The sequence below is a fragment of the Ursus arctos genome, unplaced genomic scaffold (assembly GCF_023065955.2).
Source record: "Ursus arctos isolate Adak ecotype North America unplaced genomic scaffold, UrsArc2.0 scaffold_7, whole genome shotgun sequence".
Lineage (NCBI taxonomy): Eukaryota > Metazoa > Chordata > Mammalia > Carnivora > Ursidae > Ursus > Ursus arctos.
Window position 1 is genome coordinate 55,418,564 of NW_026623089.1, and position 25,863 is coordinate 55,444,426.

The following is a 25,863-nucleotide window of genomic DNA, read 5'->3' on the forward strand; positions in this document are numbered from 1 at the left end:
TGGCTGAATTTATATATGGGGCAGGATTATATAAGATGAGCCTAGAACATCTCGTCGGAAGAGAAGCTAAGGAAGCTATGAAAGACAGGGTCATGACAAAAAAGTTCAGAAGCCAGCACGATGGGTTTCTACTGAGCAAAGTTGGGACAATTTGAGGATATTTGGTTTCAGTTTGAGGATTTTTAAAGCATTTTCATATTTAATTGGGAAAAACCCTATTTAATATGCACTGAAATATAAACTATAAATAATGAAATATAAATACTGCCTGTAAAATAATAACACGAGATCAAATGATACTAAATTTTAAAAAAATTGAACACACTGGAACATGCTTAGGAATTAACTTGTATTCTGAAAACTGGTGAATAAAGTTAAGTTGCCAAGCATTTATTCTAATTTCTTGATATGAGCCACATCTCAGAGTTAACAAGTTATCGGTAAGGACAATACTTCTTTTTAAAAGATCAACTAACAAATGGAAATAGAATGGTAGAGTTTGTTACTCCTAATGGAATAAAGAATGTAGAACATAATAGTAATTTCTAAAACCATCAGGTGAAAAGCTCATAGGGAATGTTATAATCAGTGAATCACATTGACAACACCTGTACCACAGATCAGCCTTAACATCAGAAAAAGAGATACCATCAGACACTGTGTTTCCTGATGTGAAGAAACAAGAGTGTAGAAATGGGACAGTGTCCCTGCCGCAACAAGTGTTTTTTGTTTTCTGGTCTGTTGTTGTTTTAGTGAGCTCTACATCCAATGTGGGGCTTGAACTCGCCATCTCGCCGGAGATCAAGGGTCCTACGTTCTACCTACTGAGCCAGCCAGGTGCCCCCGTAGTTAAGTGTTTTTAAAACTGAAGCTGAATTTGTCTCTACAGGATAATGGTTTCTGCTATATGTAAAAAACACAGAGAAGAAGGAAAAAATAGGAAAAGCCAGCTTCAAATGAAAAAAGGTATAGGATACATAACAACTAACCATAATGTGTGACCTTGTTTGGATACCGATTTAAACATACCAAATGTCAAAAAAGAAAAATCATTTAGAGGACAGGTGGAGCAATTTGAGCACTGACTGGTATTAAGGCATTATTTGATTTATTTGTTTTGGGTATTGTGGTTCTAAATATTCCCTCTTTTAGTGGCACACACTGATGAAGTAATTGATAGTATGATGTGACTTCTGCAATTTGTTATCAAAAATTTTGAAGGGGTAGGGCCTGGATAAGGATATAGATGAAATAAGAATTATTACGTATTAAAAATATTTTAGGGGCAGCCTGGGTGGCTCAGTCAGTTAAGGGTCCACTCTTGGTTCCAGCTCAGGTCTTGATCTCAGGGTCGTGAGTTCAAGCCCCATGTTGGGCTCCACAGTGGGTGTGGAGGCTGCTTTAAAATAAATAAATAAATATTTTTAAAAAAGAATTAAACAATTTTTAAATGTTTTAAGTTGGGAGCAAAAGAGGGAAGTGGGATTCATTAAATTAAGTCACTCATTTTGTACTTTAAAAATTTTTTCCATTTCAGAAAAAAACCTCACAGCCCTGTAAACTCCACTGCATTCAACTGATCCCCTTTAGAGCCAGCCACAAGAATTTCCCCATTTCTCTCCCATTTCCCTATGAATCCACTTCATTCATTCTCACTACTGAGTCTGCTCAAGTAGGACCTCTTGTAGCCTGCAAAACTCATGGTGAAATTTCAATCCTCATCTCGCCTGGCACAGAGCAGCATCTGCCATGGTTGATCACTCCCTCCTTGAAACACTACATACCCTCTTGGCGTTTCACTCCCACCTCACCAGACCTTCCAAGTCTCTCTTGCTGGTTCTTCATCTCTGAAGACTGTACACTCTGGAAATTCCTAGGATTTGTCCTTCTAGCTCCTTTAGTGTCTCTGTGATTTCATTCACTCTCGGGCTTTTAAATACCATCTCTACACATCTGACTTCCTAAATCATACCTCGAGCCTACATTTCTTCTCGGAACTATACACTTATTCAACTGTTTATGTCATAGCTGTCTGACAGGTGTCTTGAAATTGACATGTCCAAAAGTGAGCTTCTGATCTCCCTCTGTATCTTTCCAAATCTATTCCTCTCTCCCCATTTCTCATGACCTTTGGTCATTTCCCCATCTTTCCAGTTCCTTCAGACCAACAACATCAGGATAAACACTGAGACTTCTTTTTGTCCACATTCCAGATTTATGAGAAATCTTGTTGACTCTACCTTGAAAAATCCAGGACCAGACATTTCTCACGTCCTTCAAATTAGCCAATCTGGGCCAAGCGCCATCACCTCCCTTCTGAGCTGTTAGGATGGCCTCTGTACCATCAGCCTATTTTTCTGTTTTCTGTCTACTGTTTTCACTTTCAATCCACTAAGTAGAATGTTAGATTTGAGTCAGGTTATAGTTCTTCTCTATTCCTTTTTTTTTTTTTTTTTTAAGCTTTCATTTTTTTATATAATCTCTACACCCAAGGTGGGGCTCGAACTTAAAACCCTGAGGTAAAGGGTCACACTCTCCACCAACTGAACCAGCCAGGTGCCCTAAGTCCTCGATTCTGAAATATTCAGTAACCTACCTCTCACTCAATAAAAGCCGATGTCTTTACAGCAGTCAACAAAGCCTGGGATGAAAAGCTCAGACACCCCTCTTCCCTCTCTGATCTATCTCCTACTCTTCTCCCCATTTCATACTTGCTTCAGCCCCACTGGCCTCCTTGCTTGCCTCAAGTATTCCAGGCAAATTCTTGCCTCCTGACCTTTACATTTGCCATTTACTCTGCCTGAAATGCTATTTCTCCAAATAAAAACACTCATGATTCTCATTGCTTTGGGGCCTTGACTCAAACGCCTCATTCCCAGCAAATCATTCTCTGACAACCATATTCAAATGGTATTCTTGCACAGCACTCCGTCTCCTCTTTCACCGCTATATTTCCAACACCCACAACCACACAAAGGGATGGTCGGTAATACCTGTTGACTGCCTTACTTAAATTGATGCTAAACATGACTGAGGAGGACTTCAAGGAAGTGACGGCATTTCACGTATGACAAGGAGGAGGAGTCGGGCTTCAAAACAGATGGGGAAAAAACAATAAAAACGTGTTTAAAAAAAACAAAACAAACAAACAAACAAAAAAACCATAAATAGAAAAAAAAAATACCAAGAAATACTGATGGGCCACTTTCTGGATGACTTTGAGTTTTGGCAAGTACGGAGAAATTGTGTACGTGAATGCAGTCAGTGTCTTATTTTCTAAACCAACCGGTATTAAAAACAAAGGAGAGTTAAGAAGGATTGTCTAACTGAATTGATATCTGATCTGAAGTTGGGTTCGTCTTCCTTTTTTTCTTTTCTTCCCAGAATCCCTCATTCCTAAGAGAGCAGCAAAGATAAAGGAGAGGGGAAATAAGGTGCAAAGGCAAGTCCCAACCCTTTGGCCAATGGAAGTTATGCACAGAAACTCAGCAGTGTCCACAGGCCTCACCTAAAAGCGGCAGCGATGATGCCTTGCTATTGTTTGTGGTCGAGTTATTCTTGCGCTTGATCCGAGGAATGAATTTCTTCTCCACAGCTCTTATCTTATGTGCGAGAACTTCTGTCATCATGGCTGCCCTCTTCTTCCCAGAACGAGGAACTGGCTGAGTAAAACGCATTCTTTTTTTGCGGCGGGGTGCGAGCACCTCAATGGCCCCAGATTGGATCTTGGCTTCCATTCCTTCACTAGAGCCAAACTCATCTGTGTCTGAGAGTTTGTAGAGCGGAAGCACATGCAGCTGCTCATCCTGAGGGATAACCCCCAAGGAGCGGTTATCTTCTCGTGTTAAAGTACAAACCTGACAGAAAGAAAACAGGAAATAGGTCCTGCACAGTCACATCGTTATTTCTACCTTCTAACTGTTGCCATTGTCAAAAGGATCTGTATTCCCATTCAGTTTTCCATTGATTACAGCTGGTATAGTGATTTTGGATAAATAATATGTATCAAGTCACTCAACACGCATCAATTCTAGTAATTTATCAACTGTTTGTAAGCAGACCAGTATAATTTTGAGTTGATTTTGTAAGTCAATGATATTATACACGTTATGCACTTTATAGTATTTTTAAAGAGTAACCTCTATCCCCAATGTGGGACTCAAACTCACGACACCGAGATCAAGAGTCACATGCTGTTCCAACTAGCCAGCCAGGCACCGCAAAACTCCTATATTTTAAATATTAAGGCTTTTGTTACGTTCCATTTTACTTCATTGCCTAAGTTAGGGAATATCAACTGGATTGCCCAGTGTTCATATCAAATACTAACTATTAAGAAGACATTATTTTAGCCTATATATTTCCCTGTTTCTTAAATAATGTCACATTCTTTGGGTAGAGGGGGATTAATTATGAAGAATTTTCTAATTTGCTCTGTTTTCCTTCAGGATTTTTTCACTTCTGTTTATAAGTGGAATTTATCTATAGATATATAGGTATTTTTTTCTGCAACCCCCCCCCCACGTCAGGGTGATTTTTTCTTCACTAAATGAACTGAACAGATATTAATGAAGTAAAGGAAGCACAAGACATTTCTCTCTCTAGCAGGACTTACATGCTAATAGTTTTATTTTTAAATTGATTTTCTATTATTTTAAAAAATTATTTGTTTTTAAAAATTCTAATAGTTTTTAAAAATTAAACTTTCACTTTGATCTATTTTCTCTTTCTGCTTCATGTTGCTTCTATTCTGGTTAGGAACATACCAAGAAGTTACCTACTTTTCTTTTGCATGTGAAGTAAGACATCTGAAGAAAATTCTGTCTTGAATATAACCTGTCACAGTTTTTCTCCTTACTTTAAAAGTTGTTTTTATTCATTGTAGAGAAATAAAACTACAGAACTACATACAGGAAATTCCTGACTTTGATGCCTAATATTAATATTTTTCTTCATAGATTAGTATCTTAGTGGTAATTAATTTTCAAGGGTCATTAAAGAGCCACCAAAAATATATCTAATGGTTTCCTTATTTTTATTAAAAACATTTCTCCTAGAGCTAAGGGCTCTTTCTAAGACAGTAGGCTGGAAAGAAATATAACTGCCTGATTGTAAGGTTGATAAGACTTGATGACTACAGATGGGAAAGTAAGCTAAACGTAAAGTTTTTAAAATCACACTATTTTCTCAATATTTACAGTCACATTTACCAGCAAGACTTGAAATACTGAATTCTCTTGAGTGTTATTTGTCAGTAATTTTAAAGTAACCATGTTAAAAATTAGACTCTTCCAGCAATAAATGTTTACTTTCATCAGTTTATGTGTTCACAAGGAGACTAAGAAGGGGACAAGGACTAGATCTGAGGAGCATAATTAGAAGGACTGAGGCAGCAGACAGGGTGAAAAGAGTTGGCAGCCGAATTTGAAGAACTCAGGGTTTCAGAGATGGGGAAATTTGGAGTTATGTCAAGTTCTGGGTACAAGCCTCTTGGCATGAACAACAGAGCACTGGAGAAGAGGCAGCACTGAATAATAGATAAGAGAAGCATAAGAGAAGCGAAACCAAAATTTAGTTTGATTCTGAACCTAATTCAGCCCGATCACAGATAGTTTATAACGAAGCAAATCAGGTAAAATGCACTAGCCAAGCAATGACCATGAACTACACTCCGGCTAAGAATCGTCCGGACAGGTTTATAATATTTCACCATCTGAAAATAACATTGATCTCAAAGGCTACAGTCAACAACGGTGGAGAAGAATGATTAAGAAAAAAGAAAAAAAAGGCTCCTTAATCACTCATAGACTTTACTGGCCAGACAAGAAAGGAAGGCTGCCTTTTGATGGACTGGACTGTGTACCTTAGCGGCCTGTGGCTATCTTTCTTATTCGGGGCCAACCAAGCAGACTGGTGCAGTGAAGAATAGAGTGGTATGTTTTACCAGGTGAGAAGACAGTTACTTGAAGCAAACCCCTTCTACTTACAAAAGGACTATTGCACGATTCTCCACAGGGTCTTTGACCTCATTTAAATATCTCTTGATTGACATCACGCTACGGGTGTGTAATTCTTTTCGTGGCTGTAAACCTAAGTGTGTACAACTAAATGGAAGTATTTCTGACAATTCTGGAATATTAATCTAACTTTATACATATATACTGGCATTAAGAACAAACATGCACACACACACACAAAAATGATACATTTGGCATAGTCCCTTCACAAAAACCCTGAAGTACACAGAAGGCAAAAAACAAAAACGAAAAGCAGTAAGCTGCTTAACTTCCTACCTACCAGTTTGATGGCATAGAACTGTACTCCTACCTCCTAACAAACACATCACAATAATTCAAGACTTGTAACAAAATATTTAAGGCCAGTTCTGTCACTCCGTGCAAGTCTATCGACAATAACTTAAACACCACTGATATTATATATTATGTGGGACAGACCATAAAACAGGATTTTTCACGATCATCATATTTCAAGACCTCAGCCTAAGCACACAGCGAATGGATCGTTTAGAATCAAAAGCCACGCGGGTACATACCACAGTGCTTCCATTGTTCATGTTGTGAATGTCCCTGTGGGGATGGGCACAGAAGTCTAGGCAAGCAGTAACACCAGAGAAAGGACGACCTTCTTTGCTCCCAAGCCGACATTCTCGGGCAACATGCTCATATTCTACCTAAAAAGACGAATGTATGACACACAGTTGTAAGAGCCAGAAAGAATCACCTTTAGTAAAGAGTAAAAACCACCTCTTCACCAAGTTCTTAAACTAATTACATTTGTAATGTCAGATTTCTGACTATAGTGTGGTCAAGTAGCCGTGTAGTTCAGTAACATTCGGGAAGAAGAGTTTGGGAGGATATCAAGTAAAATGACAGTGACGGCGGTGACTAATGGTAGGCTGATGACAATACGTGCTGGAGGTGAATAAATGAGCGGACCAAGTCTAAATTATCTCAGGAGGAAGATGGACGACTACAGTGCATGAAGCACATGTGAAGAGTTTTCAGTGTCTACAGAAAGTAGGTAAACGTATACACATATGTACATGAGTCTATACAGAAAGTGAATTTATGACTCTTTTAAAACGAAAAGTCGGCAATTAACAGCATGTTATTCATGATAACAGAAATAAAGATTTAAGAAATCCAGATCTATGGACTCTGGGAAACAAACTGAGGGCCTCAGAGTGGAGGGGGGTGGGGGAACGGGATAGACCGGTGATGGGTAGTAAGGAGGGCACGTATTGCATGGTGCACTGGGTGTTATACGCAACTAATGAATCATCGAACTTTGCATCAGAAACCAGGGATGTACTGTATGGTGACTAATATAATATAATAAAAAAAACATTAAAAAAAAAGAAATCCAGATCTCTGGTTATGTTTAAAATAAAAAGATCTTTACACTTATTTTCTACCGTGTGATGACTGCGTACACGTACGTATTGCAAAATGATTGTCACAATTAGGTTAATTAACATCTCAATCCCTTCACGTAGTGAGGATTATTTTGTGTTTGTCATGCTAACATTTAAGATCTCTTAAAAACTTTTAAGTCTATGACACAGTATTGTTAATTATCGTTCCCAGGCTGTGCAACAGATGACCAAGTCTTATTTATCTTATGGCTGGGAGCTTGTACCCCCTGACCATCATCTCATTTCCCCCACCCCTCATTTATTTTCTTGATGTCCTTTGAAGCACAAAATTTAGAAATTTTGACAACCTATTTTTCCTTATTTTTGTTTTTGGATTGTCTATTGCTAGTATATAGAAAAACAATGACTTTGCGTATTGATCTTGTATCCTGAAACCTTGCTAAATTCATTTATTAGCTCTAAGAGTGGGTGTGTATGTATGTGTAACCCTCAGTAGTTTCCATATATAGGATCATACCACTGGGTAGCAGAGATCACTTTATCTCCTTTTTTACTCTGAATTTCTTCAACTTGTTTTTAAAGATTTTGTTTATTTATTCGACAGAGATAGAGACAGCCAGAGAGAGAGGGAACACAAGCAGGGGGAGTGGGAGAGGAAGAAGCAGGCTCCCAGCGGAGGAGCCTGATGTGGGGCTTGATCCCAGAACGCCAGGATCACGCCCTGAGCCGAAGGCAGACGCTTAACCGCTGTGCCACCCAGGCACCCCTGAATTTCTTCAACTTGTTAATAGAACCTCTAGCAAAATGTTTAATAGAAATGGCGAGTAGACATTGTCTTGTTCCAGGTATTAAGCAAAAATTTTTTTAGTCTTTTATCGTAATTATGATATTATCTGTGGGTTTTTGCAGATGTCCGTTATCAGGCTGAGGCAATTCCCTTCTATTGCTATTTTGTTAACTGTTTTTATCAGCGAAGTGTTGGATTTTGTGAAATGTATTCTATTTATAGGAAGATCATGTGTTTTTTGTTGTTTGTTCTATTAATGTAGTTAGTATACTACACTAACTGATTTTCTTGTGTTGAACCAATCATGCATTCCTGTTTTACAAATTATATTTCTAGAGTTAATCACAATTCTGTCACTCTGAAGTTCTAATTCAATTGTCCTGATAGGAAGTCTTTTAAAAACAAGGCTAGATAACTTTTTAAACTTAAAAAAAATATATTTTTAAAGAAATATCTACACCCAGTATGGGCCCCAAACTCACGACCCCAAGGATCAAGAGTCGCATGCTCTACCGACTGAGCCAGCCTGGCACATCCAGGCTGGATAATTTTTTTAAGCTGTTCTGTAAAAACAGATACACACTCAAGTTCAAATCTGAAGGTTTTCTATTAACAATGATGTTGCTTATATAGAAATTTCAACGATGTGTAAGAGCACTGTATATGGTCGCAACACGTACCTGGTTTTGGTAAGCAACTGGAGCATACTGCTTATAGACTGGAGCTAATCGTGTAGCCAAACTCTGTAAATTATCTTCAAGGTTTTTTTCCTACAGGAAAAGACAGTCCATAAAAGTTGTTTCATAATGACAGGAGTTTTAGGTAGGAAAACGAATCATAAATCATTGCTGATGTGTGGGTGATGCAGAACTCATACTTACCCTAATAAAAGAGCTACCACAGAAAATCACATGGATTGTTTCTCCAAAAATCTGAACTACTGGTCATTGTTATGCTTTAATTGAGTTTCTGAAATTCAACTTCTATGTTATAAGCTAATTAGAAATCTAAATGGTGTTAGAGGTAAAGTGCTGTTGTAGAAGAACCCTATTTTAGTAGTACTGGGCACCTGAAATAAATGGAGACAGGGCTCCTAGTGGCAAGAGGAGATGCTGAAGTAAAGAACTCTGACACAGCGCAACAAGTGTCTATAACAGAAGTGGGGGAACAACGAACATAAGGCGCATACTATATATCAGGTCCTGTGCTAACAGCTTCAAATACAGATAAGTGGGCAACCGATTGTCTAAAACTAGTGTTTTCTGTCTCACCTTAAAACGGCTACAAATCGTGGAAGACGTAGTGGGACACCATAAAAAGAATCCGGATTGCTACTCATAGTAGAAACATATGAGACCTTCTTTTTCAAGGAGAACAGTCATGACAAATGTCTCTATTCAAAATCTCACTGAAGTTTCAGGTCAGGTCATGATCTCAAGGTTGTGAGTTTGAGCCCCGAGTTGGGCTCCCATCTCAGAGCTAAGACAGCTTGAGACTCTCCCCTATCCTGTCACGCTCTGTTTCCTTCTCTAAAATCAAACAATCAATCAATCAATCTTAAAAAAAGTCACTGAAGACAGTATAACATAGGCAGCAGATAAGGCAGACTTTGGAAACAACAGTTGAAAGGCCACTGCGATAATTTTTTTTTTAAAAGATTTTATTTATTTATTCGACAGAGATAGAGACAGCCAGCGAGAGAGGGAACACAAGCAGGGGGAGTGGGAGAGGAAGAAGCAGGCTCATAGCGGAGGAGCCTGATGTGGGGCTCAATCCCATAACGCCGGGATCACGCCCTGAGCCGAAGGCAGGCGCTTAACCGCTGTGCCACCCAGGCGCCCCCACTGTGGTAATTTTTGAGAAAGGATTGTATCCTAAATCAATCAAAGACTTGATAAGTGGTCAGTCACATCCACGGAAGACCACTGAAGGGCAACTGGGAGTAAGGGTGAAGGAGAGACTGAAGAAGGCTCGATGCTTCTGCTTCATTTGAGATTTGGTGGATGCCAAGGATACAGAAAGAAGAACTTCACGTGTATTAGTTCACTTCTGATATGCATCAGATTATTAATAAAGCCAAAGCCACACACGATGTAGATGCAGGAAGTTAAATCTGGAGTGCATTTAACAAACCCAATTTGGGCAACCCTAAAGCATCAGTGATAACCCCTTTGGTGTCCTGATGATTTAGGTTGATGCTTTCATTGAAAAAGAAATTTATGCATATCAGGTCTATATATAGATTACTGTGTACCTTTCGTCTGTTTTACTTATGTATCTGATACTTAATATAGTTTCATAAATACAGTCAGGAAAGTCAGGACCCTACTTTAAAAACACTTCCTGGATATACTCACCCATTAATTATTTCATTTATTTGGAGAAAACAACAATTGTGATTTAAGTACCTACTGAAAAGATTTTGATTTTTGATTATGTTTTCTAATACCTGAAATATTTAGGTGGAGTAGGTAACTGTGTTTTACGACTAGGAGATTACGAATCATCTGGTATCAAAAGCCAGACTAAGTAATTGGTCATCATGAAGTATCTCATTTATACTGTAGAAATGTTGAAATAAAGTAGGCACGTTGAAAAAAAATAAAATAAAGCTTGCAAAGCTGACCACTGGTATCATTTTACAAATTTAAGTCTCATTATACATAATGTAAAAATTTTGATTTTCTAATTCTTTCATTAGAACGAATGTGGGTGTCAGATATAGAGGGTTCTTCTTTTCAGATCTTTACCTGTTGGGGCTCAAGCCTACATTCCTCTGCTCGTTTCTTCCTATACCTCATCCCGAGGACTGTCATATACCCACATCTGTGGCTACAATTACTACCTGGACCACAAATCACACTTGAGCTTCGGATTCTTCTCTTTTTTCTTATTATTTAAGATTTATTCATTTGAAAGAGAAAGAGAGAGAGGACGTGAGTGGGGGGAAGAGGCTGAGGGAGACAATCTTCCAGCAGACTCCCTGCTGAGTGTGGAGCCTGACGGGGGTTCGATTTCAAGACCCATGAGATCACGACCTGAGCCGAAACCAAGAGTCCGACGCTCTACTGACTGAGCCATCCAGGTGCCCCCAGATTCTTATTATTGACCTGACATTCCCACTTGAATTTTATAGCAGTCTCTAATCTAGAGGCTCCAAAATGATTTCATAATCTGCCCTTTTGAAACTGGGTTCTATTTCCATGTACCTTCTATCGAGCAACAGCACTACCATCTAATAATTAAAACTTTTCCAGACTAACCACTGCCCACCATTTCCTCTGTCACAACCATATTCCAAGTCACAATTATCCCTTCTCTGGACTATTTTTAAGTCTATCTCATCTTGCTAAACACACTCTTTACCAACTCCAATCCATTATTCAAAGAGAAACCAGAGAGATCTCTTTCACAGACAAGTGTAATTGTATCATTTTCATTAAAACCCTTCAACGACCTTCCAAAATGTTTGACATCGCTCACAAGGCCACTGCATTCACCTTACTCTCCCTTGCCTGCTGAGCTTCACACTGGCCTTCTGTCAGTTTCTGTAATGAGAAATGCTTCTTTCTGTATTATAAGCACTATATAAATGTTATTCAATATTTAAAATGCTCATCAACAAAAACTGATCTCATACTCATTAATTATTATTCTATTGTAGAATAAAAATTTAACAGTCATGTCAATATTACTAATATATTTATATACTGGTAGTTTCATCATATAATATTTGGAAAGAAAACCTAACTTATTAATTTTAAGGGAGAAGGACACATCACATTATCAAGTGTTCTTATGGTTGAATATAGCACCTTTTCATGATCAGGTGTTTTATATGTCCTTTACTAAATTTTTAAAGTTTTCTCCCTAAAGTTCTAATACACTTCCTTTTTTTTTAAGGTAAGCTCTACACCTAACACGGGGCTTAAACTCGTGACCCCAAGATCAAGAGTTGCACAATCTACTGACTGAGACAGCCAGGCGCCCCTAACATACTTATTAGATTTCTTCTAAGGTCCTTGATTTGCGAATGATAGTTCTCTCTGGAATCATTTCCTTGTTTAATTGCAGTAGATGGCAACTCAAGAAAATGCTGAATAATTCTGATTATCTCTGTAAAGGGATCATTATTAATTCTGAGTTTCTTGAAAGATGTTATATTCATTGTATTACAGATATAATTGGATTCATTCCTGCTGTTTTATTTTGTGTTTCCTATTTATCTTGCATTCTAATGATTTTTAAAAATCCTTTCAGATTGTCTTCTTTTTAAAGATTTTTCCCCCACAACTATTTCGAAATGTTAAAAATTCTGTTTCTATTCATCTAAAAAATCTTAAAACATACACTTTCTCTCTCAAATATATGTTTTTCTGAAAACATCTAGAGCAGTGTTTTCCAAGCTGTGGGTCATGACTCATTCATGGGCCATGAAATCAGTTTAGTAGGTAATAACTAACATTTAAAAAAAGAAAAATGAAATTTTAGAAAAAATATTATAGTGAATCAGTGATCTTCAGCAAAAGCTAGACTGGATATTAACTTTTTAATATTTTAATATCTTCTCTTACATAGAAGATGAAATATTATTTTCTGATGGTTTTATTTTAATTATTTACTTAAATATACCTATTGTACAGCAGTTTGTAATATAAAATGTTTTTTATTCTTGGTCACAGCTCAAAGTTTGAAAAACACTGATCTTAGTACCTAAATTCTCCCCACTCCAAACAGCATAAAACATCACCACACTTAGTTCCTATAGGTGCCCCATCCCCCTCCCAGTGTCTACCCACCCTTGAGTTGATAAGAGTATGGAATTATACTTATCGGTTGTTATTTTAATTAAAAAAATGTAAGTACTCCACTTATTTAAACTTAACAGTAAGGTTGACTAATTTCTTTGCTCACCATGGCCTCGTGTCCCGGACAGATTGGTTCCGGTTTCATATATCTTCTTTCTGGATTACGTCCTTTAGTAATTCTTTCATAGTAGTTCTGTGGGTAGTAAACTTTCTGAGTCTTTGAAATGTTGGCAAATGGCTTTATTTATTCTTCCTACTTTGGCTGGGTATAAAATTCTAGGTTCTTTTAACAATGACTTCCTCTGGGGTTAGGGGAGAAGGAGGAGGGAACCAGGGACAGTTGGAATTTGGGTTGGTAGTTAAAGACTTTACCTAATTTATTGAGAATTTTAAACTATTTACTTATATATATATTTTCTTAGTTTTTTTCCCACTATTTTAAAATATTGAAATCTTTTACTATTTAGAAAATATTTTAAGGAATGTACTTATAAATAAATTCATTGTGTAACTGAAAAGTAAAAAAGGACACTTACGTGTAAGGGAGAGCTTGGATCAATTCTAAATCTTCTGGGGCTTGGGCTTCTACCAAATTTACATCCATTGAAATACATACTCCATGAACAGCCAAAAGAGAACGAAGCTCCGCAAGTCTCTGGATCAATTCCTTGGCATGTACAGGTACGACTGTAAGATGGTAATCAGAAGGGAATGAACTGGTAAAGCAAGGCCAATACCTCAGACCGAACATTTCAGATCCCTGTAACTTTAGAAGTACAAACGACTACTGAACTGATTTTAACGTATCTATTTTATTACTTATTTTATCTTAAGTAGTGTTAACAACCCAAAGCTAATTGTCCTTGAATAAAAACAAGCTTTTAATGAAAATGTTTGTTCAAGACTGTAAATCCAAATAAACTGCAATAAACTATACAGAAATACCCATAACTTTGATTTGGATATGCCTCAGAGGAAATAAACAGTCTGCGTTTTACTTTATTGAGAGAGAATCTTAAGGAGACTCCATGCTCAGTGCAGAGCCCAACCTGGGGCTGGACCTCCACCCTGAGATCAGGATCTGAGCTGAAACCAAGAGTTGGCCGCTTATCCGACTGAGCCACCCAGGTGCCATTTATTTATTTATTTATTTATTTATTTATTTATTTATTTAAAGCAGACTCTCCAGTGAGCCGGGATCCAGATATGGGGCTCGATCCCAGGACCTGGAGATCATGACCTGAGATGAAGGCAGATGCTCAACCATCTGAACCACCCAGGCACCCTGGGGTCTGCCTTTTAAATCCTTTTAAATTAGAAAGGAGAGTATCTCATTACCTCTTTGGACTTTAACCCTGCCATCTATAAACTGACTTGATATAATCCTGATGAGGATTGATAATGGATAATATATATTATATGTGAAATCACTTTTTAATTTTAAAAAAAGCCTTTATTAAGATTGCAAGAGGAAAAAATTGAACTGAAACTTGTTTCATTCAGTAACTTGGTTATTTTAGCACATTGGGGGCATTTCTGAGGCCCTAACATGGACCCGATAATAAGGATGACAATGATTAGAATATTCATACAAAGATATGAAACCAACTGCATAATACTTGAAACTTCTAATAGTATGAATGTGGTACATTGGTAATGATTAAAAAACAAACAAAAAAACCCCATAGTTAAAACACCAGTAAATGAAAAATATATAGAAATTCTGAGATCAAAATTAGTAGTATTTTTTAATTGTGAAAGTCAAGAATACCTGATATTAAGATACCATTGACTATGAAAGGAAAAATAGATACTACATCTGTGCCATTGAAATGATACATGGAAAGGAAAGAAAAATGTACTTTAATTGACAGCTGACAGTTATTTAAACAACGAAACACATAGGAAATGTACAGGATTGTGAGACCTAAAAGAGCTTTTGCAGAATATCTGAAATAGTCAACATCACTGATAATAGGACAAATGAACTGAAAATAGGTCCTAATATTATAGACAAAGTGTATTCCTACCAGTAATTTCTCAATTGAATTTAATTACAAACAAACAATCAGACAAACACAAACTGAGCAACAGTCTATAAAATCAGGCCTTCAAAAATGTCAGTGCACGTCCATTCCCAGGCGCCTGGGTGGCTCAGCTGGTTAAGCACCTGACTCTTGATTTCTGCTGGGTCGGGGTCTCAGGGTTGTGAGACAGAACCCCTGTGAGGCTCAGCACTCAGTGCGGAGTTCAGATTCTCTCTCTGTGGCCCCTCCCCATGCTTACGCAGTCTCTCTCCCTACCAAATAAATAAATAAAAAATCTTAAAAAAAAAAATCAGCAATGCCATGAAAGACAAGGCGTGAGATAAGAAACAAGAGACCAAAAAAGATGAAAGAGAGAGAGAGAGAGGAAAAAGACAAATCAAGTTAATCCATCAGTTCCTGTGAGGGGGAGAAATTACTATAAAGTACATTATTATTTTTTTAAAGATTTTATTTTTTTATTTGAGAGAGAGAGAGAGAGCACACACACAATCAGGGAGAGGGGCAGAGGGAGAGGGAAAAGCAGACCCACCACGGAGCAGGGAGCCCAATGTGGAACTTGATCGCAGGACCCTGGGATCATGACCTGAGCTGAAGGCAGAAGCTTAACCAACTAAGCAACCCAGGCGCCCCTATAAAGTACATTACTGGAAAATATTCAATATCTGACTATGAACTGTAGACTAGATAACAGCATTTTACCAAAGTTAAATTTTCTGATTTTAATAATTTTACTGGGGTTATGTAAATGAATGTCCTCATTCTAAGAATATACCCTTGGAAATATTATTTATAGAAAAAAGGCATAAAGCCTGCAACTAGCTGACATTCCAGAAGGGAAAAAAAATTTTTTTAAATCAATAATAATATGAAAATAAATAATATGCATGTATATATGGGTGACTTTGTATATAAATGCAAATGTTACAAACTTAGTGATGATGAAATCTAGGTGAAAGGTATTTAAGAGTTCATTGAAGGATTCTTGCATCTATTCTGTCAATAAGAGTATTTATTTATTTTATTTCTTTTTTAACTAGGCTCCACACCCAATATGGGGCTTGAACTCACAATGCTGAGATCAGAAGTCACATCATCTACCGACTGAACCAGTCTGGCACCCCTGTAAGAATCTAAAAAAAAAAAAAAAAAACAAGTCCGTAGAGCATGAGACTTTATTTTTGGGCCATGAGATTGAACCCCATATTGGGCATAGAGATTACTTAAAAATTAAAAAGGTATGCTCGATCTACATTGAGTGAAAAAGAGTAAAACTTATGTTATTGGATTCTTGGGAAGATAAAATAAGACAATATGTGTGTATATCCTTCAAAGCAGTGCCTTTACAGAAGAGTTATTATGATTATTGTGAATCTACATACAAAAGAATTACCAGACATTAAAAATAGTTTGAAATAGTTTGTATATTACTGGCATTGTAAAAATAAGGAAAATGTAATGAAATGATGATATAAGCATGAAAAAAATACTCTTAAAGGTATGCAAATTAATTTTGTGTGGGGATCAGAGAGGGGACAATATATATTATTGTTTATATTTTGTATAATGACTTTTTAAAAAAAGACTTTTTATCTATTTATTTTTCTTACAAAGATTTCATTTATTTATTTATCTATTCATTCATTTATTTGAGAGAGACTGAGACAGAGCAAGCATGAGCAGGGGAAGGGGTAGAGGGAGAAGGAGAGAATCTCAAGCAAGCCCCATGTTCTGCCTGGAGCCCAATGCAGGGCTTGATCTCATGACCCTGAGATCATGAACTGACCTGAAAGAGTCGGACACTTAACCTACTGAGCCACCCAGGCGCCCAGATTTTTATTTTTTCCGTAATCTCTACGCTGACCATGCGGCTCGAACTCAGAACCCGAGATCAAGAGTTGCATGCTCCACCAACTGAGCCAGCCGGGCGCCCAGTATAATGACATTTCTTTTAAAAAAGAGAGACATACATTAAGAAAACCACACAAAATGATCCTGAAGAACACAAAAGTAAACTTGAACAAATGGAAAGAAAAACCATGTTATGGAATAGGAAGATTATCATTATAAGTTAATTTAATGAAATCTCCTTAAAAATGTCATTGGCTCTATCTTAAACTAGACAAATTCATTTTTAAGTTATTTGGAAGCACAAACAGAAAAGAATAATAGAAAACTTTGAAAAAGAGCAAGTAAGGGGAGGTAGCCCTACCAAATATTAAAATACATTATAAAACCTCTATAATTAAAAAAAAAAAAGGGGGTACATGAAAGGCCAGGACAATGATATAAATTTCAAATACAAGAGAGGACTCCGTCTCATATATAATTTTTGTTTACAGTTAAAGTGGCATTTCAAATCAAGGGGAAGAAATGCTCTCTTCTAAGAAATGCTCTCCAATCTTAAATGGAAAAAAGGACAGAAATGGATCTCCTCCTCCACTATTAACTAGCATAAATTTTAAATACATCACAGATTCATGTTTTAAAAATTCACAGTTTCAACAAGAACTAAAAGAAAACATGGGTGAATTACCATATAACTTGAAAGAGAGAAAAATGTTCTTAAATATCAGTTAAAATTCAGACACAAAAGAAAAAATAGATTTGATTAACTATATTAAAAAGGAAAGGGGATGGGGCGCCTGGCTGGCTCAGTTGCTGGAGCATATCCCTCTTGATCTTGGGGTTGTAAGTTCGAGCCCATGGGTGTGGAGATTACTTAAAAAATAAAAAATAATTTAAAAAGGAAAACCTTTGCGAAAGATAGCAGAAGTAAAAAGACAAGTATCAAACTGGCAAAACCGTTTAGATATTATATAACAAAGTGTTATAAGAGCCCCAATACCTAAAAGAAGCAATCCTTTAGAAACAAGAGCTAGAACAATTCACGGGTAGTTGAGCAAGAACTTCCCCCACCCAAAAAGGCAAATGACTCTTAACCATATGAAAAAACACTCGCTCATAACATGAAAAATGCCATTTATCACCGACTAAAAGTGGAAAACCTCAAGTTTGAGGTTATTTCTGGCAAAACGGTAGGAAAACAGATATTCTTTTACATTGCTGAGAATATGGTACAATTCTCTACGGAGGAGCTTTTCCTTTCTGGAAAAATCCCTCTCCTCCAGACTCTATGGGTGAGTGGAATCAGGCATCAAAGAAGGAAGCAGAAAAAGAATACTCTCTAAGGGCACCGGCTGGCTCAGTCACAGGAGCCTGCAACTCTTGATCTCAGTGTCTGATCTGGGGGTGGGGAGCTCGAGCCCCATGCTGGGTGTAGAGATTACAAACAAACAAACAAACCAACCCTACATTGGTCTCAACTCCCTATGAAACCAAGTCTCTCTTTTTTTTTTTAAAAAAAGTCCATTCTTTAGTTTCAGAATTGCTAAAATTCTGTAATATGCATAACTGGTAGTTAATGAACAATTTAATGTTATATGATAGAGGTGTGAATGGGAAAGCAGTATAAAACAGATCTGATTACTTTTCATTGAGGGTGCATCTTCGGTCTGTGGGATGGCCATTGTAGGACTTTAGGTTTTCAGTGAGCTCCGTGTACAATCTGTCGGCCATGGGGAGAGGAATGCCGTCCCATACCATGATGAGCACCACCATCACAGCTGTCGGACAGTGATGGCCTGTACGCTGCCGGACCAAACAAAGAACTTTCTCTTCATCGCTGCCTCTTCTTAAAACCTGGAAAAGCAGAATGCATTTATTTATAGAAAACAAGAAACCTACAGTCGAGTGCAATGGATATTGTTTTTAAAGCTCTGTGTCATTGCATTTTAGGTCTTTTTAAACATGACTATTTCTCAAAGGGTTGAAGCCTATATAAGACATTCCGTTTTCTGACTAGCTGTGTCCACACAACTCATCAGAGTATCCCAGGTTACCTGACTAAACAAACAACAGGCAGAACAGAAGTCTGTGGTATGTGGTTGTTATTTGTAAAAGTAGACCAAAGCAGTTTGTGTTTTATTTCACTGTTGATACAGTATTGCAAAAGAGACAACACAGGATCTCCTGGAAAAGAGCCTAACTGTTCTGCTCTTCCATAAGGGCCACAATGGGACAAATCTAGCTACCTGCAAATAACCAAGGACTTCCAATATCAAAAATGAACTTCAGCACTGAAATTCAGCATTTGTGCAAAGTTACAGATCTTTTCCTTGGGTGAATGGTTTTATGATACAGAATAATTAATATACAAAGCAATGTTCCTGCAATTTCTGTGGCTTTTTCCCATGCTACCACAAGGATTTATCACACCCATATTATCATAAGATTAAGGTGGTTCAGTTGCATGTTAAATGGAAAATACAACAATTAATTTTGAATAGTGGCTGATTTATCTTACACCGCATCAAACCCATGGGGGGCTAAAAAGGCCTCAAAAGTGTTTAAAATATTGCCCGGTGGTCCCAGTGCATACAAAAAGAATTACATAAAATTGTTGACAAAACATAAAACCAACCAATTCTGGTTAAAACTCCCTCTATGTATCACAAATTTACAGAGCAAAGACACTGACCACATTAATCAGTACATAATCAGTAAGTGATAAAGGAGCCCACCCCTGTGACCAAAATGGAGCAACCAACAGCGTAATTAAGATTCCATTGTTGTTGCTATAACAATATTACATAAACTTGAGATGAAACTTCTTAAGATGTTAGTTACCCAATATCACTTTCTTCTGTCACTCCAGATGGTTAACAATCATTGCTACCAAGGCATCCCTTGAGTAGAGTTGGCTTTAGGACCTTCCCCCTAAACACAATTATTTATATTAAAATTTTTTTCTATATTTATATGTCCTTTTACAGCCAAATAAGAATACATTTGCTTTCAAATAAGCTCAAATACAAAATGATATATATTGTATCAAACAAAATTTTTCTAGATACTTCTCAAGTTATCAAACAAGGAACAAAGTTACATTGATCCAGTTTTTGTATGGGAAATGCTAAAATGCTATTTATTAGGTATCTGTGCTTTTCCCACATTTTCCAAATATCCTTTAGTGAACATTAGAAAATTAAGCATAATGAATCTCTAAATTCAGATCTAGGTTCAATAAACACATTAGCTATTGCCTTGGTATGGGTATTTGTGACCACCCAAAATCAATATATTAAATCCTGAATCCCAATTGTGAATGGTCTTAGGAGATAGGGCCTTTGCGAGATAATTAAGTCATAAGGGGGAAGCTCTCATTGGTGAGATTAGTGTTCATATAAAATACACACCACAGAACTCCCTAATGCCTTTAAACATGTGAAAACACAAAGAGAAGAGGGCCCTCACCCAACCATGCTGGCACCCTGATCTGAGACTTCCAAACTCCAGAACTGTGAGAAATAAATTTCTGTTGTATAGAAGCCACTCAGTCTGGTATTTTCTCATAGAGGTCTAAATGGAGGAAGACAAGTATTAAACCTGTGTAAGACCTATGAAAACTATAAAAACATTAAAAGAAATTAAAGATGACCTAAATAAATAGAGAGAAGTACCATGTTCATGGAATAGACACTATTATATAATGTTGTCAATTTTCCCCAAATGGATTTCTAGATTTGACGCAATCCCAATCAAAATCCTGTCAGAGTTTATTTTGTTTTGGATGGAAGTTGAGAAACTTGTGTCAAAGTTTATATGGAAATGAAAGGAAGATGAAAAGCCAAGAAAATGAACAAAGGCAAAGTGATTTAAGAGATTATCAATATCTATTGTAAAGCTATAGTAATTATAGTTTAGTATTGGTTCAATGACACTAAACAGATCAATAGAATAAAGAGTGCAGGAGATGTATATATATATATGGCCATCAGACTTATGACAAAGTTGACATTGCAATAAAAAGTAGTCTTTTCAATAAATGGTACTATGTAGATATCCATATGGGAAAAATATGAATTGTCACCCCTACTTCACATAAGTAGCTTGAGTTATATTGTTGATCTAAATACAAAAGTTAAAACAATAAGTTTTTGGAAGAAAACATCTTCATGACCTTGAAGCAAGTAAAACCATTTTAGAATGAATTATCAAATTTAATAATCATAAAAGAGAAAGTTAAGAAGTTGGATTATACGGGTGACTGGCTGGCTCAGCTGGTAGAGCATGCGGGTTGGAAGTTTGAGCCTCATGTTAGTTGAAGAGATTACTTAAAAATAAAATATTAAAAAAACCCTGGATTGCATTATGATTAAGAACCTCTGTTCATCAAAAACATTAAGTAGCAAAAGATTAAGAAGCTATAAAGGCAAGCAATACAGTGGGAGAAATACTGGCAATAGATATAATTGACGAAATATTTTAACCCAAAATATATAAAGAAATTTCTCCAAATGAGTAATAAAAACACAACAGAAAACTGGCCAAAATATTGAATAGGCTCAACACAAGAGAATATCAAACAGATGATGAACATATGAAAATATGCTCCACATTACTAGTCATGTAACGAAGTAAAAAAAATCTTAAAGCACCACATATGTTGGTGGGATTATAAAATGGTGCAACTGCTATAGAAAACAGTCTGGAAGTTCCTCAAAAAATTAAAAATAGAACTGCCATGTGATCCAACAATTCCACTTCTGAGTATACATCCAAAAGAGTTGAAAGCAAGGCCTGAAACAGTGATTTGCATATGCAGGTTGACAGCAACACTTCACAATAGCTAAGAGGTGGAAATAGCTCAAACGTCCACGGACAGATGAATGGATAAACAAAATGTGGCATATACATATAATGGAATATTATTCAGACTTAAAAAGGAAGGAAATCCTGTTACATCCTACAACATGGGTCAACCATAAGGAGATAACGTTAGGTGAAGTAAGCCAGTCACAAAAAAGTAAACTGTATAATTCTAGTTCTATGACTACTCTAAAGTAGTCAAATTCATAAAACATAGAAGTGGAATGGTGGTTACCAGTGGCTGTGATGATGGGAAAACGGAGAGTTATTTAATGGGTATAAAGTTTCAGATTTCAAAGACGAAGAAATTCTGGGGCTCTATTTCACAACAATGTGAACATATGTAACACTACTGAACTGTACACTTAATATTAAAAAAAAGAGGAAAGAGGTCTTAAAAAAAAAAAAAGGAGGCATTACACTACACCCCCAGTAGAATGTGCAAAATGGCAAAGAAAATGTGGAGCAGTGATAAGAATGTGGAGCAACTGGAACATTTGTGCATTACTCTTGGGAATGGAAAAAGAGATAAGCACTTGGGAAAGCTATTGTTCCTATCAACCAAAGCTGCACAGATGAACACCCTGCTCCTTGCCCCCATAATCCAGCAACTCCACTTCTAGGTACATATCACACAAAAAATGTATTCTTCTACTTCCCAAAGACAACAGCAATATTCATAATTATCCCAATCTGGAAACAACTCCAATGTTAATCACCGGAAGAATAAATAAATAAATTTTAACTATTTGATAACAGACCACCACTGAACAATGAGAATGAGAATGATATACAATTACAGACAACATGAATTTATCTTACAATTTTAATGCTGGATAAAAAACGACAAAAGAATAATTACTTTTGAGACTATATTCATATAAAGTTCAAATCAGGCAAGATTAATCCATAATGTTAGAAGACAGGAGAGTGGCTACTTTTAGGGGGCAGCAGGTGGGGGTACACAAGTGCTTCTGAACTGCTAGTAATATTAGATGCTAGCCACACAATGGTAATCACTTTAGAAAAATTCTGTGATTTAGGATTTCTATAATCTTCTAAGTGTACGCTATAATTAATTTTAAAAAGTGTATCTTACCCTAAATTAAAAACAAAAGCCTGAAACTGCTTAGTCAATTTACTGCCTCCGGATGTAGCAAGATTCTTAACTTTTCTATAGTAGCACAAAGCTTGAATCTAATAAATATTAGCCACTATTTTCTGTCTTTTTGCTTTATTACTGCACACATGGCTCCTGAGCACAGAACCCAGCTCATCAAATGTTTGTTGAATGGATGGTGAAAAACCAAGAAAACCTAATGTGGTTGCATTTTATGAAAATTTCAAAATATCTAAGTAACACAATAAGATGAAAACTCTCATTTCAAAAGAAAATTTTAAATCATACAAATGTCGCAAATTTTAGAACTTTTCTCGAGAATCACATTATTTCGTAACTGGAGGATGTATTAACATGGAAGCTGTTGAATTTGTGGCCACATGGCAGTCACTTTAGATGCTAAATTGTGTATACAAACTTCCGTGAGTAACGCCTGTGACTACTTCTCTGTTATTGAAAAATACCTATTTGTATAATTTCCATTATATATTATGAAATTGTTATATCCTATGCAACATCATATAGACATTCTTTTGGTAATTGTGTTAATTAAAAACATACAGCAAATTGAACACGCTGGAACGAAAAATGTTTTAAGTAGCGTTCATAAATATACTCCACTTGTCTTTTGATATCACTGCAACTGAAATATAATTTAAATATCATAAAGTCCATCGTTTTAAAATATGGAATTCAGGGGAGTCCAATGCTCAACCAACTGAGCCACCCAGGTGCCCCCCATGTGGATATTTCATTTTACGTTAATTATACCTCGATAATTAACATAAAGGGAAAAAGAAAACATGATTGACCACCTAAAGCCTGTTTACTGAATAAGTCTTTAAGTCACTTAGGCATTTCAGGACAATTTATTTTACTGTAAAGTTTTAATTTTTAAAAAATGTGGTATATAACAACTAAATATAAACAAGTGATTCTGGATTGAATTTGGATATAAGACAAAATTTGTTTTCTTTTTCCATAAAGGAAATTATTAGTTATAAGATGTAAACATCAGACAATAATATTATAAAAGCATCGATAATTGTCCTGTAGCTTTGTAGTTTCATAATTGTTTTGTGGTTATAAAACAACGTCTTGGCTTTTCTTTTTTTAAGACTGTTTTCTTATCAATTTTTCTTTTTTTAAATTTTATTTTATTATTTTTTAAAATATTTTATTTATTTATTTGACAGAAAGAGAAGCAGAGAGAGAGGGAACACAAGCAGGGGGAGTGGGAGAGGGAGAAGCAGACTTCCCGCTGAGCAGGGAGCCCTATGCAAGGCTCGATCCCAGAATGCTGGGATCGTGACCTGAGCTGAAGGCAGATGCTTAATGACTGAGCCACCCAGGTGCACCATTTTTTTTTTTTTTTAGTAATTTTTATGCCTAACGTGGGGTTTCAACTCATGACCCTGAGATCAAGAGTCTCACGCTCCCCTGACTGAGCCAGCCAGGTGTCCTGCAATGTCCTAGTTTTATGAAAAATGCACCAATGTATTTAGGGGTAAAGGGCATGTTTACAAATTACTACTGAAGTGTTAAGATAAAAATAGAGAAGGGGGAGGAGCAAAGGAGAGAGAAGGAGGGAGTGTGAAAAATAAAGAAAAGTTAATTTGGTAAAAAGCTAAATTTGGGAAATTTCAGGGAAGAATATACAGAAATTCTGCACTATTCCTGCCAGTTTTTAATAAGTCTGAAAATATTTCAAAATCATAAGTTTAAAAAATATTTCTATGGTGCTGACCAAAGTTTCATATTGTATATTTTATTCTTAATACAAGCCTGGGATTCAAGTGCTCATGACCCCTAGAAATGGAAGACAAGGTTCAAAACAGAGCTACTGGATGTGTGGAGTTACAGGTTAAGAGATAACCCACAGGCAGATCTCTGGATGGAAAGTACCAACTCCAGTGATTTAAAAAAACAGGCCACTGTCAGAAACCAAGAAGAAGGGCAAAGAGTAAGTTCTTACATAAACTGATGAATGAACAATGGACACATTTTTTTTGCAAAATAAGAGATCTCTCTATTTTGAGTTAAAGTCAATCTATGGGACAGTAAATATTTGGTGTTTATTAAGTTTTAGATAACATCTAAAGTAAATTAATGTAAGTGAAAAAGTATGTGAATTTAGATAAAGCAATTAGTAGCAAGTCCAAAATACTGTCAGGTTAGCAAGATGTCATTTTGTCTAATTATGATATGCTACAAATTGTAATCACCTGGGAAGCCAATTAAATATGACTGTAAGTGAAACAATTCGAACACAAAATTGAACGTACAGTATCATTTCGACTAATGGGGAAAATATGAGCAATGTATTTTTCAATTGTGATATTGTTAGGGGAATAACAGAAGACATTTTTAAGGGGTCTGTATGAATAAGTGTGCAAAGTAGGACTAAGTCTTTCTGTTTGGAGCAGGAAGGCTTCACAGAGGAGACTCTTCTTAAAGGACAAAAAGAGTTTGCCACCATTGAGAAGATAGTACAAAGGCAATGCTAAGATTTTGGAAAGCAAGCTCCAAGAAGCAAGAATGTTATTTAAGGAAGAATTCTGCTAACTGTATTGATACCAGATGGCTTCTGTGATTTATAAAACCTCCTTTATTAAATTATTATACATAGTTGGTTCTATTTCTGGGATCTCTGACATTAAGATGATGCATGCTGTGTATATAAGATGTAGTTCAAGGGTCAATATCTCCCCAGAGCCCTTCCTGGACACTCACCCCCAAACTTGGTCTCCTCCCTACTCCCTCTATATGCTATTCTCAAGCAGGCAAGTGGTAGGATTTCACAATAACTAGCACGCTGGTGACTGCTTAAGGCAGGGTCATGAATAAGCTCACCTAAGAAGACATGTTATAGACAGGCTGACTGAAGAGCTGAGGAGTGATGGGGAAAAGCTTTGTTATAGAAGCCAAGCAACACATGAACTTCTCAGGGGAGTGAAGTGTAACCAATAGTTTGAGCTGCTGAAGAAAGGCTATGA

At 36.5% G+C, this 25,863-nt stretch overlaps 1 protein-coding gene across 6 annotated transcripts in view; it reads right to left on the reverse strand.

The window, feature by feature from the left end:
- LOC113259115 (cell division cycle and apoptosis regulator protein 1) overlaps positions 1 to 25,863 on the reverse strand; it is a 199,201-nt gene that overhangs the window by 82,133 nt on the left and 91,205 nt on the right. For 2 of the 6 annotated variants that reach the window (XM_057308834.1, XM_057308833.1), the window contains exons 7-11: positions 18,527 to 18,738; positions 13,528 to 13,678; positions 8,864 to 8,953; positions 6,554 to 6,691; positions 3,509 to 3,857 (exon numbers count right to left, since the gene is read on the reverse strand). In XM_057308834.1, coding sequence (XP_057164817.1) covers positions 3,509 to 3,857; positions 6,554 to 6,691; positions 8,864 to 8,953; positions 13,528 to 13,678; positions 18,527 to 18,738 — 940 coding nt within the window. Of the gene's footprint in view, positions 1 to 3,508; positions 3,858 to 6,553; positions 6,692 to 8,863; positions 8,954 to 13,097; positions 13,185 to 13,527; positions 13,679 to 18,526; positions 18,739 to 19,730; positions 19,816 to 25,863 lie in introns of those variants that run through there. The other 4 variants (XM_057308832.1, XM_044386130.3, XR_006410100.2 and 1 more) reach the window with 4 other exon arrangements.